At 61.5% G+C, this 19,585-nt stretch overlaps 1 protein-coding gene across 9 annotated transcripts in view; it reads left to right on the forward strand.

Moving 5' to 3' along the window:
• The window catches only part of AGRN (agrin), a 34,107-nt gene that overhangs the window by 9,241 nt on the left and 5,281 nt on the right, over window positions 1-19,585 (forward strand). For 4 of the 9 annotated variants that reach the window (XM_041771312.1, XM_041771315.1, XM_041771313.1 and 1 more), the window contains exons 3-27: window positions 5,652-5,699; window positions 10,182-10,397; window positions 10,474-10,698; window positions 10,788-11,012; window positions 11,276-11,482; window positions 12,567-12,785; window positions 12,861-13,055; window positions 13,144-13,344; window positions 13,428-13,576; window positions 13,656-13,761; window positions 14,576-14,692; window positions 14,774-14,938; window positions 15,122-15,265; window positions 15,373-15,497; window positions 15,575-15,680; window positions 15,759-16,109; window positions 16,190-16,327; window positions 16,771-16,898; window positions 17,013-17,127; window positions 17,211-17,330; window positions 17,460-17,816; window positions 17,999-18,191; window positions 18,351-18,566; window positions 18,941-19,170; window positions 19,272-19,406. In XM_041771312.1, coding sequence (XP_041627246.1) covers window positions 5,652-5,699; window positions 10,182-10,397; window positions 10,474-10,698; window positions 10,788-11,012; window positions 11,276-11,482; window positions 12,567-12,785; window positions 12,861-13,055; window positions 13,144-13,344; window positions 13,428-13,576; window positions 13,656-13,761; window positions 14,576-14,692; window positions 14,774-14,938; window positions 15,122-15,265; window positions 15,373-15,497; window positions 15,575-15,680; window positions 15,759-16,109; window positions 16,190-16,327; window positions 16,771-16,898; window positions 17,013-17,127; window positions 17,211-17,330; window positions 17,460-17,816; window positions 17,999-18,191; window positions 18,351-18,566; window positions 18,941-19,170; window positions 19,272-19,406 — 4,431 coding nt within the window. Of the gene's footprint in view, window positions 1-4,443; window positions 5,034-5,651; window positions 5,700-10,181; window positions 10,398-10,473; window positions 10,699-10,787; window positions 11,013-11,275; window positions 11,483-12,566; window positions 12,786-12,860; window positions 13,056-13,143; window positions 13,345-13,427; window positions 13,577-13,655; window positions 13,762-14,575; window positions 14,693-14,773; window positions 14,939-15,121; window positions 15,266-15,372; window positions 15,498-15,574; window positions 15,681-15,758; window positions 16,110-16,189; window positions 16,328-16,770; window positions 16,899-17,012; window positions 17,128-17,210; window positions 17,331-17,459; window positions 17,817-17,998; window positions 18,192-18,350; window positions 18,567-18,940; window positions 19,171-19,271; window positions 19,407-19,585 lie in introns of those variants that run through there. The other 5 variants (XM_041771314.1, XM_041771317.1, XM_041771318.1 and 2 more) reach the window with 4 other exon arrangements.

Genomic DNA, 19,585 nt, shown 5'->3' on the forward strand with positions numbered 1-19,585 from the left:
GCCCCGTGTCCTGGCAGGTGTCCAGGCCCCAAACTGAGCTCCCTCCCCCAGTCCCCCCAGGCTTGAGGATCTGCTCCCACCTCCTTATCTCCTACTCCTAATCTCTGTCACCTTCAGGCTTCACCACACTGGCATTGCCTGGTCCCCTGCAGGCCCCGGGGACTTTGTAGTTGTGTCTGGAAGTTCTTCCTACTGATCTGTGTCAACTCCTCCATCCTCCAGGTCTCTGTGTAGAGACCTCAATGTAATCCCCCTGAGGGCAGAGACTTTATCTGACTGCCTGCTCTGTGGAGAAGCTCAGACAGGCTAGTGAGACAGGGCTGGAGGGGCCCCAGGCTCCCATGAGCCAGCCATGTGTAAGGAAGGGGGACAGGTGTGGAGGCTAGTGGTCAGGCAGCTGGCACCCAAGCATCCAGCCTTGCTGAGCCCCTCCTCAAAACTGTCATTTCATCCCACCACCCTGCAGTGGGGACAAACAGGCAGAAGTATGGGCCTTGCCAGGTAGCAGGTGGGTGAGCACACAGCCTGCAGAGTCAAACATGGGTACCTTCTGGCCTCACCTGGGGTGGGAACTGGAGACTGGGGCCTGACATGGCCTCCTTCCCAGTGGCTGGCCCCAGGCCAGCAGCGACATCCCGCTGTGAAATGCCCATTGTCTGCGGAGGCCCAGAAGGAGGGATTGACTGCCACTTGAGAGCGGACACCAGGAGACTGGGGACTGGGGGTGGGGGCGGCTCTGTCTGGTCCTCTTCCCCTCCCCCACCAGGGCAGCCAGGACCTGTGACTCTGGCCAGCAAGGTAGCCCATGCCTGACTGCTCCCTCCATGGCAGCTGCATTTTCTGACCTCAGAAAATGTGTGCAACTCAGGATCCCCAGGGAAGGGGGTGGACAGATAGGCTGGAGGTGGCTCTGGCCAGGGGAGGCCGCAGCGTTAGAAGTGTGTGTGGGCACGTGTGCTGTGACCACTCCAAGCAGAAGCTGATGCTACCCCACCTCCACCCCTATCCTTTCTTGAGAAGCTGGGCCCAGGTCCCTCAGGAGTGAGGAAGGGGTCATCTGCATAAGAAAGGGGCCAGCAGGTTGCCAGTGGGCTGGACATCCCATCTTCTCTAGATCCCATCCCTCACCTTCCTTCTCAGTTTCAAAGAAGTACCTGGAGGTACCCAACCAGAGCCTTCATGTGTGCACATGCGTGTATGTGGGAGCAAACACAATGTGTGTTGTGTGGGTGAGGGACAAGGTTTGTGCTGCCTGAAGCTGAGAGTGTGTGTGAGATACCCCATGTATATTCATGCCAACGAGTGAGGAAGGAGTGTGTAACACCCAGTACCCCGTCAAGTGCGGACTTGGGTGTCTGCCTGCATGACACCTGGAACCCTGGATGTGCATGTGTACATCTGTGCAGTCACATGTTGCTGTGTGTGAGCCTGGAGACCAGAGGGGCTAATTTCTGGCTCAGAATATCCTCTCTTCCTTCCTAGGGCATGCGCCTGCGTGGGCTGGTCAGGGCTGAATGATTTTGAGTCTGAAGATCCCAAAATAGCTCTGGTAGCCTGTGTTCCCCTCCCCCTGCTGGGTCTGGGGCCTCAATGGCCCTTTGTCTCTCTAAAGGCGTGGAGTGGAGCCCCTGTCAGGGGCTTAGACTCTGACTGGGGCCAGGAAGGACAGGCTGCCCAGTGGCTCCCCTTCCCCCAAGCCAGGCCCTAAGCCCCACCTCCATGTTGACCGGGTGGGCCAGTCTTTCCCTTCCAAGTGAGCATCTGAAGGTGAGCACATCTGCTCCCCCACCCCTACCCTAGACTCACACTGATCCCTGGGCTAACCCTGCCATACCCTGGTTCCTATATCTCCCTCCTGCAGAGCCTACCCGTGATGCTGTGGTGAGAGCAGACGGTCCATCTGTGCAGGCATGTGAGCATTGCCTGGGATTTGACCCTTGGCACTGTCCATGGGGCCCTCTCTCAGCCAAGGGATGAGGACCCTGGGGGACTGCAGGGACAAGTAAACGGGGAAAATGTGTGAACTGCTGGGACTTACCACACTAAGCCTCTGGGCTCTGAGCCAAGCCCTGCCCTGAGAAGATAAAAAGTCAGACCCTGTCCTGGGTGCTCCCAGTCCAGGGTGGCACCCTGGGGAGCTGTTGGCACTATCAGTATGGTGTGGGCAGTGCCAAGGTCCAGTGAGGTGAGGATGGGAGGCACCTCTGAGGAGGTAAGGACGACCAGGGGCCAGGGTCTCCAGGTGGTTTGGTGGCCTGCTGCTCTGGCTCCGTTGCGGTGTGAGGTGAGGGAACCACTTTGTTTATTGGCTTTTCCTGCAAAGTTTCATTAGGGATCATTAGAACCCCAGGTTCCAGGCTCTGAGAAGTTTGAAGACCTCTGCTGTGGGTGATGGGGGACCCCGACAAGATGGGCTAATCCTGTGTGGGATGTGGCACTGTGTCAAAGGAGATGGGCCTCATGGGACTGGGCACTGGCTGGCTGAGAGGTGGCTGCTCTGGCTGAGAAAGTGGGGGTGGGGGGGAGAGGGCTGGGGAGGACTATAGACAAACCTACCTGATCAGGAGGGAGGGGGCTCTAGGGACATGTTTATGACATCGCTGAATATAGCATAGGGTGGAGGGACCTTAGGGAGTGTCCAGGTGGAGGTGTGGTAGGAGTTGAGGCACTAAAATGTCTGTTGGTGCTCTGGGGTGGTGTCAGTGGAGAACTGGCACCGGGAAGGGCCTGTTCCAGGGCAGAGGAGCCCCACGGATCTGAGGGAGCACCTGTAGGAAGGGGGTGTGTTCAATCTTCTTTCCCAGGGTGGACTGAGATGAGACCTAAAGTGACCAGGGGTGGCACTGGTGGCTGTGGCAATAGCCATTTGGCTGAAAGGGAAACCTGCAGACCACACATGCAGATACTCCTCTGGAGGACTGAGTGCGGTGTGTGTAACTCTGAGTGAGTGGACAGGTATTTGTAGAGTGTGGGACTCTGTGTAGATGGGTATGACTGGGCATGTATGGGGGGGCCGTGGTGCAATTCACGTCTTTTCAGCTGGAGCGGGGAGTTGGTCAGCAGCTGTTGGAAAGAACTGACCAGAAGGGATTCTGGGATGGGGCTGGGTGGGCCCTGATCCCAAGAAGAGGGACGCTCTGTTTTGGAGGCCAGGCTTCCTCTTCCTCTCTCCCCAGAAAGGGCTGGCGGACTCTAAGAGGGACAGGCAGAGGTCACTGCAGGTCCTCAAAGGCCTGTGACCAGGTCCAGGCTGGAAGCGGCCAGCCGCGGTGGGTGTGGTGCTGGGGGCGCTCAGGGATCCCTCGCAAAGGCCGGTGGCGGGATGGGGGTGCAGGGGGGCGGAGGGTGAGTCATAGAGATGGCCGCCTACGGGACTCTGGCTGCGGAGGGTGGGACGTGACTGGTGCGGATTATGGGGCCGGTGCTGGACTCCTGCGCTGACGCCCCCCCCGCCCCCCCCCCCGCCTTCCCCCTCCAACCCCCGCCTCTCCCCCTCCCAGGGCAGGGGCTTGGAGGGCGGATGTGGAGAGGCCTGGCTCCGGTACTGCCCCGCGCCCCGGTCCCGCGGTGACGTCACGCCCCGATGCTCCCTGTGGCCTCTGGGGGGCGCTCCAGGCCCGCGGGACGGTGCCGGGGGACCGCGACTATTTACATAATGCTCCTCTCCAAGGAACTCATTTGCATGTTCCTCTGTCCGAAGGGAGGTGGGGAGTACACGGGTGGTTTGAGGTGTGGCCATCACTCCGGCGGTGGGGGTGGGCCTGCCCTTCCACCTCCGCCCTCGGGTCGGACCCCTCCGGCCCTCCACCTGCGCGTGCACCTGGGACCCTTACCCCTTGCACACTGCCAGGGCGGGGCCGCAGAAGCACAGACGGTGACACGCGCGCACGGGCACCCCCGCACACTGCAGCCCCGAACCGAGTCCTGCGTGCAGGGCCGAGCCCCCCGCCCGCCGCGAGGAGTCGGAGTCGGAGTCGGAGTCGGAGTCGGAGTGACCCCGCGGACCTCCGCCGGGTGGGCGCGGTAGGGGAGCCGCCCAGCCCCCGGCCCCGCCCCGCACCTTCTCCCCGCCCCCACCCCGCCCCAGCACCTGCCTCCCAGCCCCGCGCCCACCTCGCCCCCACCCTCACTCCCATCCCCCTGCCCCTCCGGTGCCTTTTGTGCGGCTGCCCTCCCGTCCTCTTCCGCCCGGTCCTGGCTTGGCGACGGAGCCCGGCTCCCCGCGGACACCAGGGTCCCCGGAGGCGTCTTCCTTTGTCTCCGCTCCCCGCCCTCCTTCGCGGCGCCCCTCGCCCCTCACTCACCGCCTCAGCCCGGGCGAGGCCGACGCGAGCGAGCGCTGCTCCCGCTCGCCCAGAGGCGGGACCGAGGCGCGGCCCTTTATTCTCCGTCGGACGCGCGCGCTCCTCCCGCCTCCGCCGGGCCGGGACCGGGACCGGGACCGGACGGGACCGAGACCCTGCGCGCCCGCGCGGCACCCGCCGCGCCTGCCCTCGCCGCCCGCGCTCCTCGGCCTGGCCCTCGCCAGGGCGGCTCCGGGGCTCCCGCGGGCTGGGGAAGACCGGGCGCGGCCGGAGCCCTGCGGAGAGCTACCGGCGCCGACGCTACCGCTACCGGGTGGCGGACACCAGGGGTGGCCGCGGGCTGGCCCTCAGCGTCTCCTCCTCTTCCTTCTGAGAATTCTGCACACCTCCCGTTATGAGCCTCAAGGGCGCTGGCGGGGTCCTGCTGCTCCCCGGGCGGTGACTGGCACCGAACTTTGAGGACATAGCTGCTGTCAGCTGTCCCAGGGGTCCCAGGATGGGGGGAGTTGCCCCGAGGAGGCCCAAGGGCACCCCTTGAGGAGCCCCCATCCCCTGAGAGTGGGGCTGAGGAACCCAGGGCCATGCCTCCGCCACCTCTGGAGCGGGACCCCCGGCAGCAGCGTGGGGTCTCCCTGCTGGTGCGGTATTTTATGATTCCCTGCAACGTCTGCCTGATTCTGCTGGCCACGTCCACGCTGGGCTTCGCGGTGCTGCTTTTCCTCAACAACTGTACGTGGTTGTGGGCCAGGCCCGTGTGACCCTCCTTCTGCTGGCTGAGCTCCCCTACCTCAGCCACCATGGACTAGGGGACAGGCAGGTCCCCCAGAGGCTACCAACTGAGATGCTGCTCAGATGGGCCACCTGCATCCTCCAGGGACAGGATGGGCTGCTCTCTGGATCCCTGGGCCCCTCGGAGCTTGTCCTTGGTCCCATGGAGGGCCTGATCTTCATCCTGAGCTGCAGAGACAATGTGTTCTGGGAGCTGGGGAGGAAGGGGGCAGCTGACCACACTGGAAGGGGGAGCTTCGGCAGGGCCTGGGGCTGGGCTCATCTCGGGAATAGGTGGCTGCCTACACCCCGGCTGTTAGGGCCCTGCCCGACAGGTGTCAGGCCATGACCACACAGCTGGAAGGGCAGAGAAGAGGAAGGGCCTGTCCTCTGGCTACTCACAGGCTTTGGCCGGTCCTTGGGGCTCAGCATGGGGCCAGGGAAGGGTTGGGGATGGGCAACTGGTATAGAGGGCAAGGGCAGGAGGGCAGGGGTGGCCCCTCCAGACTGGGCAAAGGGATAGGCTATGGAAAGGCCTGCTCAGAGAGGCCTAACTCAGATATTTGGGTTTTCTTCTAGACAAACCTGGGACCCACTTCACACCAGCGCCCCCAACGCCTCCAGATGGTAAGTGGAGTGGGGGGCCTCAGTTGGTGACAGGCTGTACTTGGGAGACTGTGCTTGGAGGGGCAGTGGCACTCTTAGGGATCAGGAGCCATTCTTGGGGTGTGCACACCAGACATATTAGGTGTATCTGGAGCAGAGAGGATGCTGGATGTGGGAGCCTGGGTCCTTCCTGGGATGTCTACATCGGGAGACAAGCAGAACACAGGTGGGGTCCTTGGGCCTGTGTTGGCCATGAGCCATTGCACACAAGCTCCAACTTCTCTGGGCCTTGCCCTTCTTGGCCCAAAAATTGGGAATAAGTCCTGGGGCCTACAAGTTGTAAGATGGGTCAGACAATATGTGTGGGGGCGGGGAGTCGTGAAGGACCATTGATTGGGGACAGATTGCAGAGCCTGTCCCTGGTACTGAACAGCTTAGGGTTGGCCTTCTGACCCGCTCTGTGGGCTGGGACCTGGCCTCCCTGAGAGGCCTGCTGGTCTGTGAGCCGCTGTAATTCAGCTAATGTGAGAGGGGGAGGGGATGAAGCAGTTAGTGTCACAGGAAAAGGTGGCTTGGGGCTCTGTCCTTACGTGGGGACACTGAAAGTTTCCAAGTTTGTGCTCAGCACCTAAGCTCCCTGCTGGGCAGGTACCTGCCGGAGTTCAGAACCCCACATAGAAAGCTATCCATATATGGGATAAAAGGATACTCCGTTGTAGTGGGCTGGGGGCTGGAGACCCGACTGAGTCTCCCACAGGCTGTGGGCAAGAGGCCTGGGGCTCTGTCTGGATTTAAAGACTGGGCTTCGGTGGGAGGCACCTTTCCCTTACCTAGTGTACTTAGCCTCCTCTCCTGCACCCTAAGAGCCTGGTGCATCTCCTTTGCTTTATGTGTGTCTTGACCTTCCCTGCTGCTGCCCATGTGGGCCCTCGCACCCACATCCTGACCCTACTGCACACTTGGGGACAGCTCCATGCCATGGCCGTTGTCATCCCTCTTAGGCATACACACTGTGTATTTGTGGCCATGGGCAGGCCATTCCATCCCCTAACTCACCCGAGACCAGGAGGGGAGTTTAAATATACCCACTTCAACCGGTGGCTATAAAAAAACCACTGCCGCCTCCGGCATGGCACATTGTGAGGGGGCCCTTGGGCATGCAGAGAGCAAGCCTGCACTGGGGAGTTGAGTGGTCAGGGACAGCCTCCTGTAGTAGTCATTGCTGGGCAAGTGTGGCTCATGGCCATAGGGGTGCTCTACATACATTTATGAGGAGCAGCTTACGTAATGATTAAGGGCTAATAGAGGTGTGGTATGAGTGGTGTCTCACACATGAAGGGCATGGCTCTTATGTGCTTGCTTGCATGTGTGTGCATGTATGTGTACTTGTGCATGTTTTATGTCCAGTCAAGAGACTCACCTTGAGCCTCTATGACTCCCTAGTTCTGGAGGGAGTGGAGAACAGACATGTAGACAGGCAGCTGTGAAGTGGGCATCAAAACTATGCATGGGAGCAGCCCTCCCCGGACCTAACAGCCTGAGCGTGGGTCTGGGGAAGGAACCCATTTCACCCTGAACAGGGGATGAGTGCCACGAATTCCAAGCTTCTGCTTTGCCCACATCACATCACCAAATGCTGCAGCTGCCCTGGGAGCCATGAGACCTACCCCTGCTCTACAGCCCAGACCCTGCTCCTTGGGAACTGCCACTCTGAGAGGGCTGCAGGCTCCACAAAGTGGTGGGAGGTGGAAGGGCTGGGACCTAGACCCACCTGTCTGACTTGGGAGTCAGTGTGGGGCCTCAGCTTGATGGCCCCAGAGGCACCCTGGCCTCTCCTCTGCCCTCAGCCACCTTCAGGCCAACAGCTAGTCCCAAAGAACCTGTCCTCAAGATGTCTCTCTGATCTCCTGCCCCTAGCCCCTCCCCTTCCAGTCCACCTTCTACATACCTGACCCAGTGCTCCAGGCTTGCTTATCACAGGTTAGCTGTCATTGTCATCACCATCCTCCCCTAGTTACTGTCTTGGGTTGTGGAGGAAGGGTGCAGGTCTTGGTGGGCAAGGAACATGGTAGTCATCCAAGAGTAGATGTCTTTGTCTGAGGGGTTGGGGCTTTGGGAGGGTCTGGCTCGACCAAGATGAGCAGAGGGAGAAAGGCCTGACTCCAGGGCACAGACACTCCACAGCCAGGCCGGGAGCCTGGAGTGTACTGACAGGAGGACCAAGTCTTTGGCCATGGGTCAGGACTCTGGGAGAGACCTTGGTTAGGAGGTCTGGTGGATGCCAAACAGTAGTCAGCTGGATTTCGGCAAGTGCCTATGGATTTGGTCTGGGGGGTCCCAGGAGCCTTGAGCAAAAAAGGTGAGAAAAAAGTGCTAAGGGAAGAGTAGAGGGAGACAGGGTGTGAAGAGGTCTCATGGGGGGACAGGCTTTGAGTTTGGTTTGAGTCAGGACAGAGGGGAAGCCAATGTAATGACAGTAACAACAATTGTCATTACCATGGCAGCTGACCCTCCACTAGAGCTGCGTACAGAGCACCCTGCAAGCCTCTGCAGATATCAGCCCCTTTAGCCCCACAGTAACCTTGGGAAGTAGGCCCCACTGTGCCCACTCACATAAGGAGGTCCTGAAGCATGGCAGGGTGATAACTTGCCCACAGTCACCAGGCAGATGAATGCAGAGTTGGCAGTAGCCTGGCTTGGATCTCCAGGTGAAGTGGGAGGAGGAAGACAGGAGTATCGGTGGGAGGGGAGCACAGGTGGTCACAGGGACTTCAAGCTGGGGTGTGCACATGGGCCCCACCCTGGCCTCAGGCCCCTGTTCACTCAACCTGTCGGGGGGCAGGGGTAGGGCTGCCAATCAGATGTGAAGGAGCCTGATGGGGGCTGTTGCTGTGGCAACAGCTAGCTCCAGCTCCCTTTGGGGCCCTGCCCTCCCCAGAACGGTGGTGCTTTCTCTCTCCTGCCCTGCTTCCTGAGCCTGCTGGAAGACGATGGAGGGAGCCACCCGCTGTCTCCACCATAACTTATTAATGATAATTAGACCCAGTTAAACATTTATTAGAGTAGACAGCTGCACCCTATAAACCTGTGCCTGTGGATGTGTGTAAGTCCCGGTGGAGGTCCTACGGAGTCAGTTGGCCTTATTCAGGAGGGGCTCTCCCTGACAGCTCTGGGTTAAAGTGTCCCAGAGCCTTCTGCATTCCTCCAACTGGAGGAGCTGTGGTCTCTCATCGGTGGGGGTCAGGAGCGTCCCCTTCGTTGGGATGTGCTGGGCGCATAGCAGTTTTTAACTACAGAGTTAGGAATTAAAATGTTTGGGCAGCCGAGGTGGCTCAGCGGTTTAGCGCCGCCTTCAGCCCAGGGTGTGATCCTGGAGACCCAGGATCGAGTCCCACATCGGGCTCCCTGTATGGAGCCTGCTTCTCCCTCTGCCTGTGTCTCTGCCCCTCTCTCTCTCTCTCTCTCTCTCTCTCTCTCTGTGTGTCTCTATGAATAAATACAATCTTTAAAAAAAATAGGAATTAAAATGTTTAAAGAGGAAGATTACAGGTCTGCAGAGACCCAGTGCTCAGCCTCCCAGAGGAGGTGGCTGCTGTGTTTGAGGTGGGGCAGCAGGCCTGGGGACAAGGTGTGCAGAGGTGGGGGCTCCAGGAGAGATGCCCCATCAGCTCTCACCCGGGGAGACCTGGGAGGGCAGGAGAGCCAGGAACGCTCAAGAAAACCACAGCTGAGAGACCTGAGGGAGGCACAGAAGGTTGGGTAGAGAAGGGGAGGCCAAGGAAAGCCCACGAGGCAGGGCCCCCAGGGAAAAGATGTGGAAGAAAAGGAGAACATAGGGGGAAGCCTGGAGTCAGAGTGCTAGGTTCCCGACCCAGAGCCAGAGATGCAGCAGGTGAGCTGACCCCAGAGACTTCCCACCCATCTGCTCTACAAGTGTGTGAGCTCAGGCCAGAGGTATTGGGTGCTGAGCTGGTGTTGGGCCCTGGAGCAGCTCCCAGGAGGGACCAGGCCTCTAAGGGGGTAGGTCAGGGGTCAGGTGAGGGGCTCTGATTCTGATGTGAGGAGGGGTCTAAGCAAAACTGGGGCAGGTTCCCCGTGGTAGAGTTGGCCTGAGGATTTGTTTCTTGCTTTGTGTGGGGCTCCCACTGAGGTGGTGCGGGTGCGAGATCAGGGAGATGCCCCCTCCACAGCTGTGGAGGAGAAGAGGGCTGAGAATTGCTACCATGAGGAAATGCCCTGAGGCTGGTGGGCTTGAGGGGGGGGAGGGGCCAGGTCCCATCACATGTGCAAGGGTAGGTATATGTGGCCTCAATGGGCACACGTGTTCCCATGAGTGCCAGCACAAACGTGTGGATGGGTGGCTGTGTCCCCAAGGGGTTGAACATATTGAATGCATGTTGGTCTGTGCAGGTGTGTGGATGCAGGAAATGTGCACAGACCTTGGGGCCTGGGTGGCAGCAGGTGCTGGGCCCTGACCTTCCCTTCCCCTGTGCCACTCCCCAGCATGCCGAGGAATGCTGTGTGGCTTCGGTGCTGTGTGTGAGCCCAGTGCAGGGGGTTCAGGCCGAGCCTCCTGCGTGTGCAAGAAGAGTGCCTGTCCCGCCGTGGTGGCGCCCGTGTGTGGCTCTGACGCCTCCACCTACAGCAATGAGTGTGAGCTGCAGCGGGCTCAGTGCAGCCAGCAGCGCCGTATCCGCCTACTCAGTCGTGGACCCTGTGGTGAGTGCAGGTATGAGGGGGGCATTCCAGAGTGTGCAGTGGATGGCTCCGTGACCCTGCCCCGCCCCACCCACAGGTTCCCGGGACCCCTGCTCCAATGTGACATGCAGCTTCGGCAGCACCTGTGTGCGCTCAGCAGATGGGCAGACAGCCACATGCCTGTGCCCTGCCACCTGCCGGGGGCCCCCGGAGGGCCCCGTGTGTGGGAGCGACGGTGCTGACTACCCCAGTGAGTGCCAGCTCCTGCGCCTTGCGTGCACTCGCCAGGAGAACATCGTCAAGAAGTTTGATGGCCCTTGTGGTGAGCCCTGCCCTATGCCCTGCCAGTTTCTTCTACGTGTGCATGTCTGCGTGGCACAGTATCCTGACCTCTGCCCTCCCGCATCCTAGACCCCTGTCAGGGCACCCACCATGACCTGAGCCGTGTCTGCCGCGTTCACCCACGCACGCGGCATCCTGAGATGCTCCTCCGGCCAGAGAGTTGCCCTTCTCGGCAAGCACCTGTGTGCGGGGATGATGGAGTCACCTATGACAACGACTGCGTAATGGGCCGCACGGGAGCCGCCCGTGGCCTTCTCCTCCAGAAAGTGCGCTCTGGCCAGTGCCAGCCTCAAGGTGGGTGGTTCCTGGTGGTGTGACCTAGGGCCCTGCCTGTCCCACAGTCACTAGCAGTCCTCACTGGTACCCACTCATCCTCCCCTCTTTGCCCATGGGGCACATGGTGGTGTGACCTAGGGCCCTGCCTGTCCCATAGTCACTGGCAGTCCTCACTGGTACCCACTCATCCTCCCCTCTTTGCCCATGGGTCCCCTCTCTGTGCCTCATGGGGGCTGACAGGGTGCTCTGGGCTGAGTGATCTCCTTGCTTCACCCTCCCAGACCAGTGTCCAGATGTGTGCAGGTTCAATGCTGTGTGTCTGTCCCGCCGAGGCCGCCCCCGCTGCTCCTGCGACCGTGTCATCTGTGATGGGGCTTATAGACCCGTGTGTGCTCATGACGGTCACACGTATGATAATGACTGCTGGCGCCAGCAAGCTGAGTGTCGGCAGCAGCGCACCATTCCCGCCAAGCACCAGGGCCCGTGTGGTGAGCACCGGCGGGTGGGGCCCGTGCTGAGAACGGGCTGGTCCTGAGTTGGTCCTGAGTCAGTCCTGCTGCCTGTCATCACACACCATCTCCATCCTGAGTCATGCTCCTCCTGGGGTCCTGGGTGAGGGCCAGTTGTGGGGGAGGCCTGGCAGGGCTGTTGTCCATCAGTAGGCTCTAGGGAAGTGGATTCTGTGTGGAGGGTGTCTGGAGCCCCCAGGGGCAGTGGGCAGAGGTGGGGGTCACCGTGCAGGCTCCCTCGTACCCGTGCGAGGCTGTCTTGCCCCAGAAGCCTCCAGTCCCGGGGCCCCACTCTGGGGACACCACTGCCCCCCCAAAGGCCAAGTGTCAGTCAGCACGGGGAGTGGAGGGGTGGGAGGGTGGGGGGCAGAGAGCGGAGCCGGCGTCTAATGTGTGGGCTGGGCTGCCGCGGCTCTGCCAACACCCCACTCTGTGTCCGTCTGTTGGTCTGTCCGTCTCTCTTCCATCTCTCCGTGCTCTCTGCGTCTGTCCTTCCTTCCCTCTCTGCTCCGCCTCTTGTGTCTTCCAGCCTGACCTGCTGGCAGGATGAGGTACCGCGCCTGCCGCCAGGAGCCCACAGCCCGAGGTCTGCCCCGGCTCATTTGGGGGGGGGGGTGGCTCGCTGCTGCCTGGCCTTGTGGTCCTCAGAGCAAGTGGACAGACACCTCCTCCTCCTTGTGGCCCTGGGGTGACTGTGGGCTACAGGCCCCGCCCTCCCACACTAGGGTGTCCCAGGGCTGCTGGTGGTCAGCGATCAGCGGCCTGGGTGGCTACACAGCCTGGCCCTTCCTCAAGCCGCTTTGGGCAGTCAGGAAGGTCCTATGTCTTGGGGGCAGCCCCTCCCGCATTCAGGCACTGAGGCGGTTTGGGTCTGTGTCCCTGTCTGCGTCTGTCCTGTGTCTGCCCCTTTCTCTGCTGTGTCCTGAGCATTCGGCTCCTCTCCCCGTCCACTTTCCGTCCGCTGTCCCCACCCTGGGAGAGGGTCTGCTGCGTGGAGCTGGGGGCTTTGTGCATGAGCCTGGGGAGATAGGAGGAGCTCACTGAGGGCCTGTATTCTCCCCAGACCAGCCCCTGTCCCCGTGCCTTGGGGTGCGGTGTCCTTTTGGGGCAACATGTGCCGTGAAGAATGGGGAAGCTGAGTGCGTGTGCCAGCAGGTGTGTTCGGGCATCTATGATCCTGTGTGTGGCAGTGATGGTGTCACATATGGCAGCACATGTGAACTGGAAGCCACGGCCTGCGCCCTTGGACGGGAGATCCGGGTGGCTCGCAGAGGACCCTGTGGTCAGTAGTGAGCAAATGAGTCTTGCTAGGGGGTTGTGAGTCCTGGTTGTCATGGTGACAGAGCCTCTTCCTCAGACCGCTGTGGGCAGTGCCGCTTTGGAGCTCTGTGTGAGGCTGAGACTGGGCGCTGTGTGTGCCCCTCCGAGTGCGTGGCCTCGGCTCAACCTGTGTGCGGTTCTGATGGGCGCACGTATGCCAGCGAGTGTGAGCTGCACGTCCACGCCTGCACACACCAGATCAGCCTGCATGTGGTCTCAGCTGGACACTGCCGTAAGTGGGGTCATGGGGGTGGGTAGGCTGTGGTCCTGTCTCCCTCAGCTGGGGTCCACTGACCCCTACCTGGCCCTGCCCTTTGCAGAGACCTGCGGAGACACAGTGTGTGCTTTCGGGGCAGTGTGCTTGGCTGGGCAATGTGTGTGTCCCCGATGTGAGCGACCCCCACCCGGGCCCGTGTGTGGCAGCGATGGTGTCACCTATGACAGTGCCTGTCATCTCCGAGAAGCTGCCTGCCAGCAACAGACACAGATTGAGGAGGCCCGGGCGGGGCCCTGTGAGCAGGGTAGGTTTGGGGATGCCAGGCGGGGGCTGCTGTGTATCAGCCTCCAGCATGACCCTGTGGGTGACCCAGCCCCCTCCCCACAGCTGAGTGTGGCTCTGGAGGCTCTGGCTCCGGAGAGGATGGCGAGTGTGAGCAGGAGCTGTGCCAGCAGCATGGCGGTGTCTGGGATGAGGACTCGGAAGATGGGCCTTGTGTCTGTGACTTCAGCTGCCATAGCGTCCTGAGGAGCCCGGTGAGGCCCCCACCTCCCCTGGCCCTGGGCAGGCAGCGAGGAATGGCTGTGGCCACCCACCCTGACACCACCCCTCCAGGTCTGTGGCTCAGATGGGCTCACCTATGGCACCGAGTGTGAGCTGAAGAAGGCCAGGTGTGAATCGCGGCGAGAACTGTACGTCACAGCACAGGGAGCCTGCCGTGGTGAGTGGGCCCTTGAGGCCCATGTGGGTGTGTGCACAAGGGCCCATGCACACCTGTGCAATCGCCTGTGTGTTCAAAGCTGTGTGTGCATGCAGGGGTAAGGCACACATGTGTGCATATCTTCATGGGTGTTGTGTGTGTGCTGGGGTGGTTCTAAGAGTGCAATGCTGGTGAGTATTCACGTTTGTGCAACTGCAGCATTTGGGCGTGGGTGCCTTGTGGTTAGCAGGGTGCCCTAAGCACCTGAGTTCTATGGGCCAGACTGGGCTCCGGGTGGGGAGGTGGTAGACTGGTGACGCCCCCCACTTCGGGACACTTTCTGTCTCCTGGGGGGAGGCTGATGGTGACCCAGTAAATATTACATTTATCATCCTTACCTGTGTGCACAAGTGCTCGTGAGCGTGTGCAGACGTATGTGTGCACAAATGTGTGTCTGTGTGGGTGTGTTTGATGCATGGAGTTTGGGAGGAACATGGGTAAATGTGCACACACACGTTTTTGTACACGTATGTACCAGTTGGTAAAAACACCGTAACCTAAGCATGTTTGGTTCTGGTTGTATGTGTGTGTATATGGCTGTATGGCCATGATCTTGGGGCGCTGTGCATGTTCTCGGTCCTGTGTGTACAGGTGTGTTTTTATAACTAGTGTGGGTCCTCTCCTATGTCCTGAGCTGCAGGTACCCAGGTCCTGCTGTGATTTGGCATCAGGAGGGCTAAGTGGTGACAACCAGGGGAGGTTGAGGTGGAGTGGCCAGGCCCAAGGTAGACATCTGGCAATGCGTGACATCTGAACTCTCTGTCACTCCCTGCAGGCCCCACCTTGGCCCCATTGCTACCTGCAGTTCCCCCGCACTGCACCCAGACCCCCTATGGCTGCTGCCAGGACAACGTCACTGCTGCCCGGGGTGTGGGCCTGGCTGGCTGCCCCAGTGAGTACTCAAGCCCAGCCCTAGCCCACAGCCAAGTGGACGTGTGTAGCTGCAGTGACCTTATCCTGCCCTGGCTTGCAGGCTCCTGCCAATGCAACCCACATGGCTCCTACAGTGGCACCTGTGACCCAACTACGGGTCAGTGCTCTTGCCGCCCAGGCGTCGGGGGCCTCAAGTGTGACCGCTGTGAGCCCGGCTTCTGGAACTTCCGTGGCATTGTCACTGATGGCCGGAGCGGCTGCACCCGTGAGTGACAGGGGCAATGGTCAGTCCCCCGCCGAACATTCCCCCCTGTCCATCTTGTCCCTGTGCTCCTTGTCTCACCTGCTCAGACCCTAGCCTGACCCACACCAGGCAGAAACTGGGCCAGGCTCTGGAGCCAATGGGGAAATGAGGCGCAGACCTCAGGTTCCTCCCCCTGCCTCCCAGCCTGCAGCTGTGACCCCCGGGGCGCTGTGCGGGATGACTGCGAGCAGATGACCGGGCTGTGTTCATGTAAGCCTGGGGTGGCTGGACCTAAGTGCGGGCAGTGTCCAGATGGCCACACTCTGGGCCCTGGCGGCTGTGAAACAGGTGAGAGCCAAGCCAGGCACTGCCCTTGGCTCTCCATGCTCGAGGTGGGGCCATCATAGGGGTCAGGCCTCCTCAGCTGGCAGCAGGGTCTCCCATGTCTGCTTCAGACTCCTTGGCGCCTGAGACGTGTGCTGAGATGCGCTGTGAGTTTGGGGCGTCCTGCGTGGAGGAGGCTGGCTCTGCACGCTGTGTGTGCCCAACGTCTACCTGTCTGGGGGCCAGTGCTACCAAGGTGAGGGCTGGGGCATGTGGGGGGCTGTGGGTGTGGGGAGAGGGCCTCTCCCCAAGCATCCTTGCCCTGTGCCCCAGGTCTGTGGGTCAGATGGAGTCACCTACGGCAATGAGTGCCAGCTGAGGACCATCGCCTGCCGCCAGGGCTTGGACATCTCCATCCAGAGCCTTGGCCCATGCCAGGGTGAGGCCTAACCCACTGCCTCAGAACTGACCAAGAAGGCCTGACTGGGCTGACCACCTGACCCGGCCCTCCACTCAGACTCTGTTCTCCTTGCAGAGGCTGTTGCTCCTGGGGCCCACCCAACATCTGTACCCAGGGCCACCTCAGGGCTCAGCACGAGCAAGGCGCTGCCACCCGCCCCCAGCACCCTCCCCCTGGCTCCCAGCAGCACCCCTCATAGCCGGCCCACGCCTCGACCCTCACCAGGACCTCGGACCACTGCCAGCATTCCTAGGACTGTCACGAGGCCTGTGCTGACCATGCCTCCCACAGCCCCGGCCACGGCAGCCAACCTCGCCACATCTGCTTTTGGCGAGTCTGGCAGTGCTGACGGGAGCGGCGATGAGGGGCTGAGTGGTGACCTGGAGGCCAGTGGGACTGGCTCAGGGGGTGAGCATGGTCTCAGGGACATGGGGGACAGGGCCTGGGAGGGCTCTCCCTCTGGCCAGGCTTAGACTATATCTCCCCAGGACTCGAGCCCCCTGAAGGTGGCAGTGCTGTGACCCCTGAGCCACCCATGGAGAGGGCTTCTTGCTACAACTCGCCTTTGGGCTGCTGCTCGGATGGCAAGACGCCCTCGCTGGACGCAGAAGGTTCCAACTGTCCTGGTGAGTGGGTAGCCGGGGACTGGGGTGGAGCGTGAACAGTGGCCCGGACACGGCCAGAAATGCTGTCTCTCCTCCCAGGCAGGAGACCTGCCCAGAAGGTGGGCGCTCAGGGTTTATGATCTTCTGATTTTAGCATACATGTGTACATGGCCTTGGGGATTCAGCATAGGCATGCACATGTGTGGTCTCGGCCCCCACAAATGTGTGGGTGCCTGGGACCCTGCGGCTAACTTGTCTCTCCTGTTGCAAGCCCGCCTGGAGCACTGCTCCAAGAAGTCTGCCTGGTAACTGCTGCCAGCCCTGCCCCGACACCCCACTAACCTCATGCCCATCTGACTAACCCACCCTGCACCCCATGTGGTTTGCTGCTGGGGCCTGTACCCATGGCCTGCCCAGAGGCCAGGCAGGTGCCAGGCAGGGCCTCACTGCCCCCTCCCCCACAGCCACCAAGGCGTTCCAGGGTGTGTTGGAGCTTGAGGGCGTGGAGGGGCAAGAGCTGTTCTACACGCCGGAGATGGCTGACCCCAAGTCAGAGCTTTTTGGGGAGACCGCTAGGAGCATCGAGAGCACCGTACGTGCAGGGGTGCAGCTTTCCCCAGGACAGACCCAGATGAGCTGGAGTGGGAGGGCCTAATAGCCCGGCCCCGGCAGCTCCCCAGAGCCCTCACCCACTCCCCACCTGCAGCTGGATGACCTCTTCCGGAACTCAGAGGTTAAGAAGGACTTCCGAAGCGTCCGGCTGAGGGACTTGGGGCCTGGCAGCTCAGTCCGAGCCATTGTGGATGTGCACTTTGACCCTGGTGAGTCCCCCACCCTGGGCCCTCTTGGAGGCAGCAGGTGTCTGTGTGGGGCTCTACCATGCTCCATGTTCCCTCCTTCTCAGCCACAACCTTTAGGGCGCCTGATGTGGGCCAAGCCCTGCTCCGGCAGATACAGGCATCCCGGCGCCGGTCCCTGGGTGTACGGCGGCCACTGCAGGAGCACGTGCGCTTTATGGACTTTGGTGAGTGCCCAGGCTGGCCAAGTGCTGCAGCTCGCCTGTCCCCTTCCCTGCTACCCCCAGAACCCTTGACCCTGCTGGTCCTGCCTGTGCTCTGCTTTCTGTGGGTCCTGATAGTCCTCCTCCCCCCAGACTGGTTTCCTGCGTTCTTCACGGGAGCCACCACAGGAGCAACACCCGCCGCAGCCACGGCCAGAGCCACCACGGTGGCCCACCTGCCACCTGCTGGGACCCAGTGGGCCCTCTACCCCAGTCACACAAGCCGGCCTGTGGGCAGGACCACAGCCCCACCCACCACACGCCAGCCTCCCACCACTGCCCCCCGTCGCGTGCCCGGACGCCGGCCCTTGCCCCCAGGCACCCAGCAGCCCCCGAAGCCCTGCGACTCCCAGCCCTGCCTCCATGGGGGAACCTGCCAGGACCAGGACTCGGGTGGAGGCTTCACCTGCAGCTGCCCAGTGGGCAGGAGGGGTGCCGTCTGTGAGAAGGGTAAGGGTCATCCATGCTGGAGAGAGGCAGGGAGGCAGAGGGGAGCAGGTTGTAGCTGGGCCAGGGCCAGGGCCAGGGCCAGGGTGGGGAGCCAAGGCTGGGGCTTTCAGTTTGGAGGAGCACAGCAAGGGGGGCCAGCATCCTGTGCACCCTTCCAGCTGGTCTCCCCCATCTCCCTGCAGCCCTGCACCTCTTGGTGCCAGCTTTCAATGGCCGCTCCTTCCTGGCCTTCCCCACCCTCCGTGCCTACCACACGCTGCGCCTAACACTTGAGTTCCGGGCACTAGAGCCACAGGGCCTGCTGCTCTATAATGGCAATGCCCAGGGCAAGGACTTCCTGGCATTGACGCTGCTGGGGGGCCGTGTGCAGCTCAGGTCAGTGGATAGGGCAGCCCAGAGGGGGTGGGGGGACATGCTGGGGTGAGGGTGGCCAGGGGTGGAGCCAAGGCGGGTGAGGAATGAGGGCAAGAGGCTGAGGTTTGGCATGGCCCTGGCTCCCTTTGGCTGACCTGAGGGTCTACTCCCATCCATCAGGTTTGACACAGGCTCCGGGCCTGCAGTACTGACCAGCTCAGTGCCTATAGAGCCTGGCCGCTGGCATCACTTGGAGCTGTCTCGGCACTGGCGCCGGGGGACACTTTCAGTGGATGGTGAGCCTCTGGTGCTGGGCCACAGCCCCAGCGGTACAGATGGTCTCAACCTGGACACAGACCTTTTTGTGGGCGGCATCCCTGAGGATCAGGCTTCTGTGTGAGCATCAAGGAGGGTGGGGTAGCCCTGACCCTGGACCCCTGACCTGTGGGTGGCACCCAGGAGGCCCAAGCTGTGGATAGCAAAATGGGTGGAAGGACAAGTGTGATGATGGCAGTGACCCTGATCGGATCCTGATCCTGGTCCTCACCCTGTGCCCTGGGTGGCTGCCGTGTTACCACTGAGGAGGGGCTGGGCCAGCCCCCTTGACCCTCAGTGCACTTCTGGGTTCTGTCCTGTTTGTGGGACTGGCCATTCCGGGACCCCCTAGAGGAGGGATAGGCTGGGGACCACCTCGATCCTGGCTGGCTGAAGGTGCCAGTGTTACAGTTGCCTTGGTCTCTGGCCTCTGATGCCCGACCCTCTGGCGGCAGGGTACTCGAAAGGACGTCCATCAGCGTTGGCCTCAAGGGCTGCATCCGCCTGCTGGATGTCAATAATCAGCGTTTAGAGCTCAGCAGCTGGCCAGGGGCTGCAGCCCGAAGCTCCGGGGTGGGCAAGTGTGGAGACCACCCCTGCCTGCCCAACCCCTGCCTCGACGGGGCTCCGTGCCAGGCCCTGGAGGCTGGCATGTTCCACTGTCAGTGCCCACCTGGCCGCTTTGGTGAGCGTGGGGCCCGGGCCGGGAGCCGGGGTGGGGGTGAGGGCATGCCCGTGTGTCTGGGCAGGGGCCCGAACCTCCTGGGACTCCATCTTGTCTCCTAGGTCCAACCTGTAGTGGTGACAAGAACCCCTGTGAGCCGAACCCCTGCCATGGGGCAGCCCCCTGCCGTGTGCTGCCTGATGGGGAGGCCAAGTGTGAATGCCCCCGAGGACGAGGGGGTGCCATCTGCCAGACAGGTGGGGGCCCTGGGCCGTCAGTGCAGGGAGGAGGATGGGGATGAGGAGTTAAGGGTTAAGCATTTGGGTGTGGGTTCTGGTTGATGTTAGGGTCATGGTTCAGGTTGGTGTTAGGGCTTGAGTTAGGCCTGGAGCTTGCAGATCAGTGGAGTTACAGGAAGCCCCAGGGGTCAGGGCCG

This window comes from Vulpes lagopus, chromosome 10 (assembly GCF_018345385.1).
Source record: "Vulpes lagopus strain Blue_001 chromosome 10, ASM1834538v1, whole genome shotgun sequence".
Lineage (NCBI taxonomy): Eukaryota > Metazoa > Chordata > Mammalia > Carnivora > Canidae > Vulpes > Vulpes lagopus.